The sequence below is a fragment of the Oncorhynchus mykiss genome, chromosome 27, assembly GCF_013265735.2.
Source record: "Oncorhynchus mykiss isolate Arlee chromosome 27, USDA_OmykA_1.1, whole genome shotgun sequence".
NCBI lineage: Eukaryota > Metazoa > Chordata > Actinopteri > Salmoniformes > Salmonidae > Oncorhynchus > Oncorhynchus mykiss.
The window spans coordinates 29698918-29715033 of NC_048591.1; the positions used below are offsets into that span (position 1 = coordinate 29698918).

The following is a 16116-nucleotide window of genomic DNA, read 5'->3' on the forward strand; positions in this document are numbered from 1 at the left end:
TATTTCATTTTTACATACTCAATTTTATATCGTTTTTTTTTAAACATACTATAACCATATACAATTTTAGTATCACATGTCTCAGAGTGATGGACTGTGCCATTCCGTGGCCTCTGCAATGGATTAGTCCACTGAGACCGGAGTGAATCAGACCGGTGTCTTGCACACCCTGTAAAAAATGTATTGCGACTGCTCGACTAAAGAAATCTGGGTCGACCAAACAATGGACCAGTCGACTAAATGGGGTGAGCCCTAGAGTGAGAACAGTAATATTATCAACCAAACAATGGACCAGTCGACTAAATGGGGTGAGCCCTAGAGTGAGAACAGTAATATTATCAACCAAACAATGGACCAGTCGACTAAATGGGGTGAGCCCTAGAGTGAGAACAGTAATATTATCAACCAAACAATGGACCAGTCGACTAAATGGGGTGAGCCCTAGAGTGAGAACAGTAATATTATCAACCAAACAATGGACCAGTCGACTAAATGGGGTGAGCCCTAGAGTGAGAACAGTAATATTATCAACCAAACAATGGACCAGTCGACTAAATGGGGTGAGCCCTAGAGTGAGAACAGTAATATTATCAACCAAACAATGGACCAGTCGACTAAATGGGGTGAGCCCTAGAGTGAGAACAGTAATATTATCAACCAAACAATGGACCAGTCGACTAAATGGGGTGAGCCCTAGAGTGAGAACAGTAATATTATCAACCAAACAATGGACCAGTCGACTAAATGGGGTGAGCCCTAGAGTGAGAACAGTAATATTATCAACCAAACAATGGACCAGTCGACTAAATGGGGTGAGCCCTAGAGTGAGAACAGTAATATTATCAACCAAACAATGGACCAGTCGACTAAATGGGGTGAGCCCTAGAGTGAGAACAGTAATATTATCAACCAAACAATGGACCAGTCGACTAAATGGGGTGAGCCCTAGAGTGAGAACAGTAATATTATCAACCAAACAATGGACCAGTCGACTAAATGGGGTGAGCCCTAGAGTGAGAACAGTAATATTATCAACCAAACAATGGACCAGTCGACTAAATGGGGTGAGCCCTAGAGTGAGAACAGTAATATTATCAACCAAACAATGGACCAGTCGACTAAATGGGGTGAGCCCTAGAGTGAGAACAGTAATATTATCAACCAAACAATGGACCAGTCGACTAAATGGGGTGAGCCCTAGAGTGAGAACAGTAATATTATCAACCAAACAATGGACCAGTCGACTAAATGGGGTGAGCCCTAGAGTGAGAACAGTAATATTATCAACCAAACAATGGACCAGTCGACTAAATGGGGTGAGCCCTAGAGTGAGAACAGTAATATTATCAACCAAACAATGGACCAGTCGACTAAATGGGGTGAGCCCTAGAGTGAGAACAGTAATATTATCAACCAAACAATGGACCAGTCGACTAAATGGGGTGAGCCCTAGAGTGAGAACAGTAATATACTTTAACTGAGGATTGGAGTTAGATGGAAGAGTGTGGCGTACTCTTAACACTCCATATCTTTCCAGGCAAAGGTTTATTTAGTCAATAAACTAAGACATAAATGGGTGACAACCAGGCTATAGAAAGAGCGGGAGAGATGCCTTGCCCTAACTTGACACCGTTGTCAGCTTTTCCAGAGAATGGAAACTGAAACTAGAGTGTTTTCCCAGTAAACAGCAGGGGCCAGTGTGCTGACTGAGTGCAGCTGATCAGCTCTTGTGAAACATCCCGACTGCTGCTTTGGTAAGACACTTACTGGGGGTGGAACCATAGAGATCCTATAACGTAGTTATGTGGTGCACATGTTGGAACCCTGTCTGAACATGTAGGAAGCCTCCTCACACACACCTACATGATCTGTGTTGTACAGGGAGAAGACATTAGTGAGGATACAGGATCCAGTGTAACACCACATCACTGCTCTCCCCATACTGCGAGTCACTGTCGAACTGACACAAACACACAGACTCTGCAAACATTTTCTCAGAAAAGTCACTGGATACTAAACTAGTTCAAGTGGAACAGTCCAGCTTTTATTTTTTCTGGTAAACTGTATTACGGGAAACCATAGAGGCCTAGGCTACAGATCCATACCTGTATGTCCTTAGTAACTAGTCATTTTCAAATAAAGTAAGAAATGTCAGTTTGTGAATCACTGAAAACTTAGTGAATGGGGCATAGGCATGAGGCCACGTTATTCGGAAATACCCACGGGAGGTTTTTCAACACTGTCAATACCACAAACCATTTATTTGACATTATTTTTAATAATTTGAATATTTGTAGCTACTTAAGTAAATACCTGCAGTCAACTTGTGCAATTTAGGAGATAACGCGGACCTTGTTATTTCATTGCGAAGCTTTACCGGTAGTCTTGGGATTAACTGCAGCCCGCGACAGGTGATCTTGTTAAAGTATGGAATTCCCAACTAAATATCTTAGAACTATTAAGTTAACCGTCTAAAATGTGCTAAATGCTCTGCAGTTGTGTATTTGGTTTGCTAACTTAGTACCAAGTTATCTAGCTAAGTGGTTAGCTTCTTGCAATTAAGCTCCTCTTGGTAACAGCAGAGAATCCTTCCGTTTAATATTTATATTGCGTGTGCAGCAGACTAACATTTTTGAGTTACTTGTATAACTTTATGAGTGGGATGTCTGTCCTGCAAAGTTTGTCAAGAGACTGTATAAAATGTTTGCATGTGTTTGTTAGATTTTACATGTACTTGTTAGCATTGCTAACCTTTGGATTGAAAATAGTGCCCCTTGTGTTCAGCGCAGGTATTACCGAATATCCCAGTATGGCACTCGGTCATTATGAAGGTAGGACAATCTGGATACTGCCCAAGCCTACTAGGCATGGATAAGTAGTTTATGTGAACATCAAGGGACACATCCATTTGGAAGGGAGGTAAACATCTAGATGGTGAATGACATGGAGAGGAGAGAGTCGTTTACAGTGGCTTGGAGAGAAGGGATTGGCTGCAGGGTGCAGACTGACTCCAGTCTCAGTTTATGGCACCAAGGGCCCAGCTGGGGAGCCTCCCTGTATTAAAGATCTGACCTTGTCTCCCTCTGAGCCCACTTCAGAACCCTCGACACCCACACAGACTAGTGAGGGTGTCTATGGGCCAGTAAAACGCCAACACACAAAATAACACAACCCACTATTATACACTACACCTGCATGCATATAGAGGGCTTGTAAAGGACATGAGGGGTCAGAGGTGATTTGGGGTCATGGGTAAATTCAGAGGTAATGTGGGGTTAGGGGAGAATATTCTGTCTATGGTAGTTTGACCCATAGTGTTTACTGATATGCTTGGATACATAACAACCAGAGGACAAGGGTCAGTCAGATTAGATTAGAGATTACCAAAAGGTTTAGGTGAGGGGGCTAAAGCATTCCCCAGACACTGGTGGGTGGTGTGTGTGTGTGTTACGAGATATTACCCTCCTGAGGTCCAGTACGTCCTGCAGCATGAAGCGGATTCTGGACGATGTCTTCTTCTCCTTGATGATCTTGTCCATTTGGGCAAAGTACTGGTCCATACGTGGCTACAGAAAGAGAGACAGGCAGGTTAGTGTGTATGTGTGTGTGTAAATCTGATTCTCAGAAATAATTTGGCATAAGTGTTCTAAACGATGTGTGTCTGTTAGTGACACTGGTTCAGCATTACCTTTGCCTTTTCAAAGTCCAGGTCCTTCCCTATAGTTGACAAGAGTCTACAGAGGCACTCTAGTGACTCCTCATCGTGGTTCTTCAGCAGCTTGACGATGCAGTCGTGCATGATGGCCTCCGTCAGCATCTTCAGCTTGAATAGCTCACCAATGAACTTGATGTTGCCTAGCGACCGCCGCCGTGCCTTGTCTTTGGCCTCCTCCAGCTCTGCCTTCAGGCGATCCTTCTCCTCCTTCAGACAGGAAGTGAGGCATATCAGACAGATGGTCAACTGATGCATACAGAAACCAAAACCAAGTGTGTGTGAAGGACATTTTAATTGGTCACTGAGAGCACAGCTCGTACCGTGGCTGCAGCGTCCAGCTCTTTCTGCTTCTTCTCAAAGATGACATCATCGTCCTTGTCCTTCTCAAACTCCTTCTGACAGCGGTTCAGAAGCAGCTTGCGGAAATTCACAGTGACTCCCGGCTTGTCTGTGGTGGGGACTTTGAGCTGACGAGAGGAACAGAAAAACACAAACATTTAGGCCACGGTTGGAAAGCTTTGCAGACGTCACATAATGCATAAGAGGGAACGTGAGAGGAGACGTCATGAGTGTGTAATGGCACCACTCAGAAACGTGGCACAGAACAGAGGTCAGCAACGAACCAAGACCAGCACACTAGATGTACACACAAACAGACACACACCCTTCAGAGTCACTCACCCCGATAAGGCAGCGGCACATGTTGGCGTAGGCCACGGAGAAGTTGGGTTCAGAGATGGCCTTCTCAAAGATCAGATCTATCACTCCCTTCAGCCTCTCCTCTGTATCGATGGTCAGCTCTGTGACCTGCTTCATCAGCTGTTGGAACATCTGAGGGGTCAGCTTGTTCAGGATACTACGGACCCTCTTGAACAGCTCCTGGGTCTTGGCCTGTTCCGAGTCGTCGCTCTCCTCCTCAGGAGCAGCTTGCCCACTGGTAGCCTTCTTGACAGCGGGCTTCCAGGCCTTCTCAGCCTTGTTGAGCTTCACGTCTTCCGTCAGAGACGAAGAGATGTTGATGATCCTCCTTGGCTCCTTACGCTGGCCCTGCTGGGAGCGACGCGGTCCTCCACCACCCATACCAGAAGGCTGAAGGAGAGGAGGGAAGGGAAAAGGAAAGAAATTCAGTCAACATTTTTTAAATATAATCCCAGAGTTTCAGAATCTGAGTGTAGTCTGAGAAGATTGACAGTTTTTCATGATAACTCACTGGTCCTCCTCTGTGGCCACCTCCACCTCCTCCTCCCATTCCAGGCCTGCCAAGGTTGGCAAACGAGGGTGTGAAGTCGGGGCCCATGTTCATCCCTGGCAAACGGCTGGGGTCCAGCTGGCGGAGAGGGGCCTTATTGGCCTGGAGAGAAAGAATGACCGAACAAGGACAGAAGAGAAAGAATGACAGACACAAAGAAAGACAAAATAACTGGTAAATAAAGTGGTCTATCTGAAGAAAAATATATATATTCTCGAATGGACCGTGCAGTGGTTCCTCCAGTCCAGCAGGGGACAGAGTGTTGTACTGTACCTTGTCCAGCACCACGTCACTGATCTGAGGCAGGCCCTCAGGCTTGGACATGGCGGCACTGATGAACTGGAAGCCCAGCAGGAAGTCCCTGTCATACCTCTTCTTCTCCTCTGGGTCTATAGGCCTACATAGTTCTGATGGAGAGGAACAAGGAATTATAGCTGAATCACATTTATGTGAGTTTTCATCAGTATAGTGTTCAGGGTTTAGGTTGGTAGAGTTGGGGTATATAGTCTGTCATCTGAACTGAGTATTACTCCGTTTCACTTCTAAAAATCATAGATTGACGTCAAATGGGACTCGTGACTCGTGCTCTGACAAAGCATTTCCAATAAAGTGAAACTTTGCATCCTCACTTGACTGACAAGCAGATCTTGTGAGATAAGGTGTAGAGGATAACGTTAAGAGGATAACATTTCTAAGTATAGAAATGTTATAGGGCATCTCCGGGCCAAGGTTCAGAACCCACCCTCTTTGTACTGGTACTTCAGATCCTCGGGCTTGGGTTCGATATTCTCTGCATCCAGTTTGTCCTCCTTCTCCTCCCACGTCTCCTCCACCTCTTCGACTGCAGGGGTGTTGGCTGGGCGGGGCTCCTTAGCGTCAGAGGCAGAAGTGGGTGTGGCCTGCTCTGGCTCAGGAGTGCTCTCCACTACCTGCTCCTGGAGAGGGGTGAGAGAGAGGGAGAAAGAGAGAGGCAGGGAGAAAAAGGGAGAGAGAGGGGGGAGGGAAAGAGAAGGAGAGAGAGGGGGGAGGGAAAGAGAAGGAGAGAGAGGGGGGAGGGAAAGAGAAGGAGAGAGAGGGGGGAGGGAAAGAGAAGGAGAGAGAGGGGGGAGAGGGAGAGGGAAAGAGAGGGGGGAGAGAGAGAGGGGGGAGAGGGAGAGGGAAAGAGAGAGAGGGGGGAGAGGGAGAGGGAAAGAGAGAGAGAGAGGGGGGAGAGGGAGAGGGAAAGAGAGAGAGGGGTGAGAGAGAGGGAGAAAGAGAGAGGCAGGGAGAAAAAGGGAGAGAGAGGGGGGAGGGAAAGAGAAGGAGAGAGAGGGGGGAGGGAAAGAGAAGGAGAGAGAGGGGGGAGGGAAAGAGAAGGAGAGAGAGGGGGGAGAGGGAGAGGGGGAGAAGGAGAGAGGAGGAGAGGGTTGAGGGAGAGAGAGAGAGGTGGGGCAGAGAGAGAGGGGGAGGGGGGTATTAGTTAGTGTACATTGTTTTCATTCTTGGGTTTTTAATGGGCCAGTTGTAAACAGGCATTCTTAAAGCTTTGATATGAGATGGCGTGGGTGGCGTTTGATATGAATGGCGTGGGTGGTGTGTTTTTGATGAGATGGCGTGGGTGGTGTGTGATATGAGATGGCGTGGGTGGTGTGTTTTTGATATGAGATGGTGTGGGTGGTATGTTTGATATATGAGATGGCGTGGGTGGTGTGTTTGATATGAGATGGCGTGGGTGGTGTGTTTGATATGAGATGGTGTGTTTGATATGAGATGGCGTGGGTGGTGTGTTTGATATGAGATGGCGTGGGTGGTGTGTTTGATATGAGATGGCGTGGGTGGGGTGTTTGATATGAGATGACGTGGGTGGCATGTTTGATATGAGATGGCGTTGGGTGGGGTGTTTGATATGAGATGGCGTGGGTGGGGTGTTTGATATGAGATGGCGTGTTTGATATGAGAAGGTGTGGGTGGGGTGTTTGATATGAGATGGTGTGTTTGATATGAGATGGCGTGGGTGGGGTGTTTGATATGAGATGGCGTGTTTGATATGAGATGGCGTGGGTGGTGTATTTGATATGAGATGTCGTGGGTGGTGTGTTTGATATGAGATGGCGTGGGTGGTGTGTTTGATATGAGATGGCGTGGGTGGTGTGTTTGATATGAGATGGCGTGGGTGGGGTGTTTGATGTGAGATGGCGTGGGTGGTGTGTTTGATATGAGATGGCGTGTTTGATATGAGATGGCGTGGGTGGGGTGTTTGATATGAGATGGCGTGGGTGGGGTGTTTGATATGAGATGGCGTGGGTGGGGTGTTTGATATGAGATGGCGTGTTTGATATGAGATGGCGTGGGTGGGGTGTTTGATATGAGATGGCGTGGGTGCGGTGTTTAATATGAGATGGCGTGGGTGGGGTGTTTAATATGAGATGGCGTGTTTGATATGAGATGGCGTGTTTGATATGGATGGCGTGTTTGATATGGATGGCGTGTTTGATATGGATGGCGTGTTTGATATGGATGGTGTGGATGGTGTGTTTGATATGGATGGCGTGCGTGGTGAGTTTGATATGGATGGCGTGCGTGGCGTGTTTGATATGGATGGCGTGGGTGGCGTGTTTGATATGGATGGCGTGTTTGATATGGGTGGCGTGTTTGATATGGGTGGCGTGTTTGATATGGGTGGCGTGTTTGATATGGGTGGCGTGTTTGATATGGGTGGCGTGTTTGATATGGGTGGCGTGTTTGATATGGGTGGCGTGTTTGATATGGGTGGCGTGTTTGATATGGGTGGCGTGTTTGATATGGGTGGCGTGTTTGATATGGATGGCGTGTTTGATATGGATGGCGTGTTTGATATGGATTGAGTGGGTGGTGTGTTTGAAAAGGATTGAGTGGGTGGTTCATATGAACGGACCTCCTTAAAGGCATCCAGGAGGTCTCCAACAGCCTCCTTCTTGTTCAGATCCTTCATCTTCCTCTTTTTTTTTGGCACAGAAACAGCAGCTACAAGCAGAACACCACCAACACAGTCAGAATAAACCTCTATGGATTGACACTCAATCCCAATCCCTAGTCCAACCCTAGCACCCAAACTCCACCTAGAAATCAAGGTGGAGCGGTTACCACATTGCCACCTATCCAACTTTTTATTTTTCTGGCTTTCTGTTGGAGCTGTGATCACTCCAAGTACCCACTGTTCTGGGTCCTCAGCGTAGGCATAACCCGGTAACTCTCTGCCCCTCACGACACAGGCTCGACACACACAGTCGGACTGCAACACCTCATCCTGTTTAATCTTCACCAAGTGCCAAGCAGTAGGGTAAGGAATTAAAATAGAGAAAGACAACGTGGTTGAATGAGATAGACAGACAGATGGCTCCAGTTAGAGAAAAAGAGAGACAGAAGGAGACTGTTTCAAAGAAGTAGAGAGAGAAAAAGCAAGTCAGACTGATACTGACCTTGCATAGAACTCTCCCCGGCTGGTGTGGTGCTCTGTGGTGGTGGAGAGTCCATCTCGTCTTCTACACGGGGAGCAGTTACAACTGTAGTAGTAGCAGTCTCAGCTAGGGCGGGCGTCGCCTGGCTAACGGGGGCGGGCGTCGCCTGGGCAACGGGGGCGGGCGTCGCCTGGGCAACGGGGGCGGGCGTCGCCTGGGCAACGGGGGCGGGCGTCGCCTGGGCAACGGGGGCGGGCGTCGCCTGGGCAACGGGGGCGGGCGTCGCCTTGACAACGGGGGCGGGCGTCGCCTTGACAACGGGGGCGGGCGTTGCTGTGACTGCAACAGGCATCAGTTTAGGCATGGGTGCCTCGCTCTGTAACTGAGCCACCTCAGGCTCAGCAATGGGGCTGACGTCACACTCCGACGACTCAGCAGACATCTTCTCAGGGTCCTGGGGACTGGGGAGCGGCAGGCCATTGGGCAGCCTGAGCTCCTCTGGCTGGGCGATAGGAGACTCCGGGGGGGGTTCTGCTGCCTGGGGGGTGGGCATGTTGATGGACAGGGCTGCTGGCTCCTCCTCCTTGGCTGGGGGTGGCTGGGTGGCAGAGATACCATTAGTGTTGCTGCTAGGGGTGATCACTGGAGCAAGGGAAGGCTCAGGTTTGGATGATGTAGTCACCTCCTGCCTAGCCTCCGCCACCTCCTCTTTAATCTTCACTTCCTCCCGCTCCTCCTTGGTAGCTGAGGGATGCTCCTCAGCTGCAGGAGTGGGGCGGGGTTCAGGCAGGGGTGCAGGGTAAGCGGGCACTTCAGGGGCAGATGGGGCTGGAGCAGCAGCTGGAGCGTCCATCATGTCTGCAATGGGACTAGTTGAGGGTTGGGGGGTAGTAGGGACAGTAGTGTGGTGGGTGGTAGTTACCGACGGGGGTGTGGGTAGGTCCTGGGATAAGGAAGGGGATTTACTGTTTGTGTCTGGGAGTTTGACCTCTGTTGGGGCAGGGTAAGTCTTGACCAGTTCAGGGGTTTTAGACAGGGCTGGGGGGCTAGTTATGAGAGTGGCTGCAGGATTCCCTCGGTCATCTGAGGAGGAAAGCAGATGTCACGAGGAAAAACCACTGGTTAAATTCACCTTAGAAAGGTAATGGTTAACAGACTCAAGTGGCCCATAGCATCATACTAATGTTCAAATTGACCCTCATGTCTGTTGATCTTATTTTTAAAATTACCCACTTATTATCAATTCAACATTAAATGGTAAAAATACACAGGTCCTTTTCAAAGGAGCATTTTGTCTATGTGATTCAGTCAAATTAACAAAAATGTACTTCTATGTACTGAAGGTGAACCAATGAGCAACGGCCAGCTACGGCCTTCAAGATGACCTGACCCCTCGGCCAACTCACCTGGTCTGACCACGACAGGTGTCACGTTCTCCCCGTCGGCCTGGCCAACGGCTGGGCCCTCTGATCCAGATATAGACGACTAAGGGACCGAATACAACACACAGACATTAGGTAACTGGAGTGGACACAACCATATGACAGCCTTATGAAAACCTTGTGACAGGTTAGATGCAATGCCCAATATGTAAACAAAATGTCTGCACATCCAATAACAGGATGGTATGGTAGATAAAGGTGTGTAAAGGGATGATGGTTGGTGACGAGGGTACGGTAGCTCACCTCTGAAGAGTCGTCGCTCACCTGTGGGGGTGTGGGGGTGGTGCCACTGCGGGTGCCCCCTGACATAATCTCCTCAGTGATGTCTCTACCACCCTGGTTAGGGTCTCGTATTATGATCTATAGAGGCCACAAGACAACAGGGAGGGACACAAGAAGAAACATTTAGAGAATGCAGGAGCGCCTTCGAGAAAAACGTGTTACTCGCTCTTGTTTCATTCCCTTTCTAAAGGAGGAAGAGCAAAAAAGAGAACGAACGAGAGTAAAGGAGAGAGGGAGGGTGAGGAGAAAGCTGAAGAGAATAGCTGTCACAACTTAACTGCTTCCTATGATGCTAGGCCCTGTTTCCAACTCTGCCAAGTCTGTGTTGCACTGTAGGGCTGTGGCCTAGCAGCGTCTTCTCAATCAGCAGAGCTACATTTATCACACTCACACAAGAAACACCAGCCCCACAAAGCTATGCAGCCTGACAAACACAGACTTGTAGACAGATTGCTGCCTTGTTTTAGCACATTCTTCCCCAACAAAATATGACTACGGACATACTCAACTTTAGTCAAATAAATTCCAGTGCAAGCCAGACATTATTTTTGCTCTCTCCATACGAACTCAAACTATACCTAGAAAATCAGCCAGATTTGCTGTTATTGAAAAGCACAGTACAATACACCTTCAAACTTCTGAAAAACGGATTACTCACTTACAAGGTGTGCCCTTACACAGAGCCACATGTTTTCTATCACAAACTCTCCTCGCTCTCTTTCTGTCTGTCACACACACTAAGAGTTGTCAGCAACAGGCTTGAGCCAGCACATTCCCCCGCTGGTAGAGTGGTTTACCTGACGCGGACAGGCTCCAGAGCCCTTAGCAGGCCTCTCTCATCCTGGTGCCGGAGTTGAGCTGTCGGCCTGCAGGCCTCTCCCAGCAAGTAGGCTGCTTTTGCAACCGTGGTTGGGAAAACGCACTTAGCCTACTCCCTCAACTCGCAGAGCCAGCAGGGCAGAGCCTCGTTCCCAGCTCTCACACACGTAGAGGGAGAGACAAAAGACAAAAAGAGAGCGAGCGAGAGAGAAGCCAGAGTGACTGGCCTTGTGGAGCTGCAGCACTGGAATGCAAGCGCCCCCGCCCACTGAGCACCGAACCACACAGTCAAAAGGGGCCAAATAGAGGGGGAAAGAGGGAGGAGTAAGTCCAGAAAAAAAGGAGGAGAAGAAAAAAACTATTCAAAACTTTAACAAATGAGCTCCGGCTAATGTACCCCCCTTTATCTCTCTCTCTCAGCTGCTCTTCTGTCATTCTGTACTCAGGCACTACAAAACATTTCAGCCTCTTCCTGGGGGAGAGAGGGGGTATGCAACAGAAGCAGCCGCAGAGAGGGAGCGAGAGAGAAGGGGAGGAGATAGGTCAGCCATTGTGCTTCTGGCTCAGAGGGGGAGGAGCCCGGCAGCCACGTGGAGCTGAGCTATGTGCTGACTTGTCCTTAAACCCCCCTTGGTCTACCCAGAGACCAGAGAGAGAGATTCATAAAGTGAGCAGTGGAGAGAAGAAAAAAACAGGCCAATGCACTGCTTGAAAGCAGTGTGGTATAAAGGAAAATATTTAGAAAATTACCTCACAGTTACAAGACAGCTACGACTAAACAGCCTGCTTAGCTTTGCTGAAAAACAACAGCTTTACACTTCATACTCGTTTGCCAGCGTGCTGGCAGACATTATTGAAATCATATAGAAAGACAACGTGACGCTCAGACACAGACAGTCTGAATCACGACGGACTCGCTGTGTGCTGCTGCAGCACTTCCTCCCCTGTCCCCCCGGTCTACCATCTTCCTATTAATTAATTACATTTCACCTTTATTTAACCAGGTAGGCCAGTTGAGAACAAGTTCTCCTTTACAACTGCAACCTGGCCAAGATAAAGCAAAGCAGTGTGACAAAAACAACAGTTACACAAACAAACGTACAGTCAATAACACAATAGAAAAATCTATGTACAGTGTGTGCAAATATAGAAGAGTAGGCAGGTAAGGCAATAAAAAGGCCATAGAGGCGAAATAATTACAATTTAGCATTAACACTGGAGTGATCGATGTGCAGATGACGATGTGCAAGTAGAAATACTAGGGTGCAAAAGAGCAAGAGGGTAAGTAAAAATATGGGGATGAAGTAGTTGGGTGTGCCATTTACAGATTGTCTGTGTACAGGTACAGTGATTGGTAAGCTGCTCTGACAGCTGATGCTTAAAGTTAGTGAGGGATATATAAGACTCCAGCTTCAGTGATTTTTGCAATTCGCTCCAGTTTACCTAGCAAAGACTTATAGATGACCCGGAGCCAGTGGGATTGGCGACAAATATGTAGTGAGGGCCAGCCAACGAGAGCATACAGGTCGCAGTGGTGGGTAGTATATGGGGCTTTGGTGACAAAACGGATGACACTGCGATAGACTGCATCCAATTTGCTGAGTAGAGTGTTGGAGGCTATTTTGTAAATGACATCGCCGAAGTCAAGGACCGGTGGATAGTCAGTTTATGTTTGGCAGCATGAGTGAAGGAGGCTTTGTTGTGAAATAGGAAGCCGATTCTAGATTTAATTTTGGATTTTACAGTTCACTGTCTAACCAGACACCTAGGTATTTGTAGTTGTCCACATATTTAGTCAGAACCGTCCAGAGTAGTGATGCTAGTCAGGCGGGAGGGTGCGGGCAGCAATCGGTTCAAGAGCATGAACTTAGTTTTACTAGCATTTAAAAGCAGTTGGAGGCCACAGAAGGAGTGTTGTATGGCGTTGAAGCTCATTTGGAGGTTTGTTAGCACAGTGTCCAAAGGGCCAGATTTTCCAAATACACCAAGACAGTCGTGAAGAGGGCACGACAAAGCCTATTCCTCCTCAGGAAACTAAAAAGATTTGGCATGGGACCTGAGATCCTGAAAAGTTTCTACAGCTGAGAGCACAGCTGAGAGCACTGGTTGCATCACTGCCTGGTACGGCAATTGCTCAGCCTCCGACCGCAAGGCACTACAGAGGGTAGTGCATACAGCCCAGTACATCACTGGGGTTAAGCTGCCTGCCATCCAGGACCTCTACACCTTCGGTGTCAGAGGAAGGCCCTAAAAATTGTCAAAGACCCCAGTCATTGACTGTTCACTCTACTACCGCATGGCAAGCGGTACCGGAGTGCCAAGTCTAGGACAAAAAGGCTTCTCAATAGTTTTTACCCCCAAGCCATAAGACTCCTCAACAGGTAATCAAATGGCTACCCGGACTATCGGCATTGTGTCCCGCCACCCCCTCTTTACACTACTTCTACTCTCTGTTCATCATATATGCATAGTCACTTTAACCATATCTACATGTACATACTACCTCAAATCAGCTTGACTAACCGGTGCCTGTATATAGCCTCGCTACTGTATATAGCCTCGCTACTGTATTTCACTGTCTTTTTACTGTTGTTTTTATTTATTTACTTAACTATTGCTCACCTAATACATTTTTGCACTATTGGTAAGTAAGCATTTCACTGTAAGGTCTACACACCTGTTGTATTTGGCGCACGTGACAAATAAACTTTGATTTGATGTATACAGAATGGTGTCGTCTGCGTAGAGGTGGATCAGAGAATCACCGGCAGCAAGAGCGATATCATTGATATATACAGAGAAAAGAGTCGGCCCGAGAATTGAACCCTGCGCCACCCCCATAGAAACTGCCAGAGGTCCGGACAACAGCCCCGCCGATTTGACACACTGAACTCTATCAGAGAAGTAGTTCAGAGAAGTAGTTGGTGAACCAGGCGAGGCAATCATTTGAGAAGCCAAGGCTATTGAGTCTGCCGATAACAATGTGATGATTGACAGAGTCGAAAGCCTTGGCCAGGTCGATGAAGACAGCTGCACAGTACTGTCTTTTATCGATGGCGGTTATGATATCGTTTAGGACCTAGAGTGTGGCTGAAGTGCACCCATGACCAGCTCGGAAACCAGATTGCATAGTGGAGAAGGTACGCCGGATTCGAAATGGTCGGTGATCTGTTAACTTGGCTTTTGAAGATTTTAGAAAGGCAGGGCAGGATATAGGTCTATAACAGTTTGGGTCTAGAGTGTCTCCCCCTTTGAAGATGGGGATGACCGCTGCAGCTTTCCAATCTTTGGGGATCTCAGACAATACGAAGAGAGGTTGAATAGGCTAGTAATAGGGGCTGAAAATTTTAGAAAGAGAGGGTCCAGATTGTCTAGCTCAGCTGATTTGTATGGATCCAGATTTTGCAACTCTTTCAGAACATCAGCTGTCTGGATTTGTGTGAGATGTTGGCCGGGGTAGGGGTTAGAGGTCGACCGATTATGATTTTTCAACGCCGATACCGATTATTGGAGGACCAAAAAAGCCTATACCGATTAATCGGACGATTTTTATTTATTTATTTGTAATTATGACAATTACAACAATACTGAATGAACACTTATTTTAACTTAATATAATACATCAATAAAATCAATTTAGCCTCAAATAAATAAACATGTTCAATTTGGTTTAAATAATGCAAAAACAAAGTGTTGGAGAAGTAAAAGTGCAATATGTGCCATGTAAGAAAGCTAACGTTTAAGTTCTATGCTCAGAACATGAGAACATATGAAAGCTGGTGGTTCCTTTTAACGAGTCTTCAATATTCCCAGGTAAGAAGTTTTAGGTTGTAGTTATTATAGGAATTATAGGACTATTTCCCTCTATACCATTTGTATTTCATTAACCTTTGACTATTGGATGTTCTTATAGGCACTTTAGTATTGCCAGTGTAACAGTATAGCTTCCGTCCCTCTCCTCGCTCCTCCCTGGGCTCGAACCAGGAACACAACGACAACAGCCACCCTCGAAGCAGCGTTACCCATGTAGAGCAAGGGGAACAACCACTCCAAGTCTCAGAGCGAGTGACGTTTGACACGCTATTAGCGAACACCCCGCTAACTAGCTAGCCATTTCACTTCGGTGACACCAGCCTCATCTCGGGAGTTGATAGGCTTGAAGTCATAAACAGCGCAATGATTGACGCACAACGAAGAGCTGCTGGCAAAACACACGAAAGTGCGGTTTGAATTAATGCTTACAAGCCTGCTGGTGCCTACCACCGCTCAGTCAGATACTTGTATGCTCAGTCAGATTATATGCAACGCAGGAAACACTAGATAATATCTAGTAATATCAACCATGTGCAGTTAACTAGTGATTATGATTGATTGTTTTTTTATAAGATAAGTTTAATGCTATCTTCTAGCAACTTACCTTGGCTTACTGCATTCGTGTAACAGGCAGTCTCCTCGTGGAGTGCAATGAGAGGCAGGTGGTTAGAGAGTTGGACTAGTTAACTGTAAGGTTGCAAGATTGTAACCCCATACTGGTTAGTATGTAACCCCCGAGGTCAATATCCTTACAGGATACCTGGGCCAGGTCGATTAGAAAGGCCTGCTCACTGAAGTGTTTTAGGGCACGTTTGACAGTGATGGGGGAGAGCGTTTGACTGCGGACCCATTACGCACGCAGGCAATGAGGCAGTGATCGCTGAGATCCTGGTTTAAGACAGCAGAGGTGTATTTAGAGGGCAAGTTGGTCAGGATGATATCTAAGACGGCTGAATGGGGTCAATAACAAGCAGCAACAGTGAGACTTGTTTCTAGAAAAATTTATTTTTAAAAGTAGAAGCTCGTATTGTTTGGGCACAGACCTGGATAGTATGACAGATAGTGGGACTGGAAGCTCAGGGGGCCTCTCTTGAAGGACCATCAGCAGCGTGGGATGAGGCCGCATGGCTGGCCAAAGTCCACCCCAGCCACGACAGCATGCTCCCACTGCCAGTGATAAAGCAACCAGGCCCATCGTACCATACAGAGCACAGGTACACTGGAGACTAGATCAGACTAGTCCAACCATACAGAGCACAGATCCATTGGCTGGAGACTAGATCAAACTAGTCCACCGTACAGAGCACAGATACACTGGAGACTCAATATACACTGAGTGACAGAGTGACCAGGTGAAAGCTATGATCCCTTATTGATGTC

General features: G+C 47.4%; 1 protein-coding gene across 15 annotated transcripts in view; it reads right to left on the bottom strand.

Annotated features, from left to right (window-relative positions):
• Positions 1-16116, bottom strand: part of LOC110507923 (eukaryotic translation initiation factor 4 gamma 1) — a 72329-nt gene that overhangs the window by 15159 nt on the left and 41054 nt on the right. For 11 of the 15 annotated variants that reach the window (XM_036965852.1, XM_036965843.1, XM_036965854.1 and 8 more), the window contains 11 exons: positions 10066-10182; positions 9787-9865; positions 8402-9463; positions 7858-7946; positions 5707-5899; positions 5238-5371; positions 4926-5066; positions 4397-4804; positions 4036-4182; positions 3689-3922; positions 3462-3566 (listed from right to left, as the gene is read on the bottom strand). In XM_036965852.1, the coding sequence (XP_036821747.1) occupies positions 3462-3566; positions 3689-3922; positions 4036-4182; positions 4397-4804; positions 4926-5066; positions 5238-5371; positions 5707-5899; positions 7858-7946; positions 8402-9463; positions 9787-9865; positions 10066-10182 (2709 nt within the window). Of the gene's footprint in view, positions 1-3461; positions 3567-3688; positions 3923-4035; positions 4183-4396; positions 4805-4925; positions 5067-5237; positions 5372-5706; positions 5900-7857; positions 7947-8401; positions 9464-9786; positions 9866-10065; positions 10183-10901; positions 11341-16116 lie in introns of those variants that run through there. The other 4 variants (XM_036965850.1, XM_036965849.1, XM_036965857.1 and 1 more) reach the window with 3 other exon arrangements.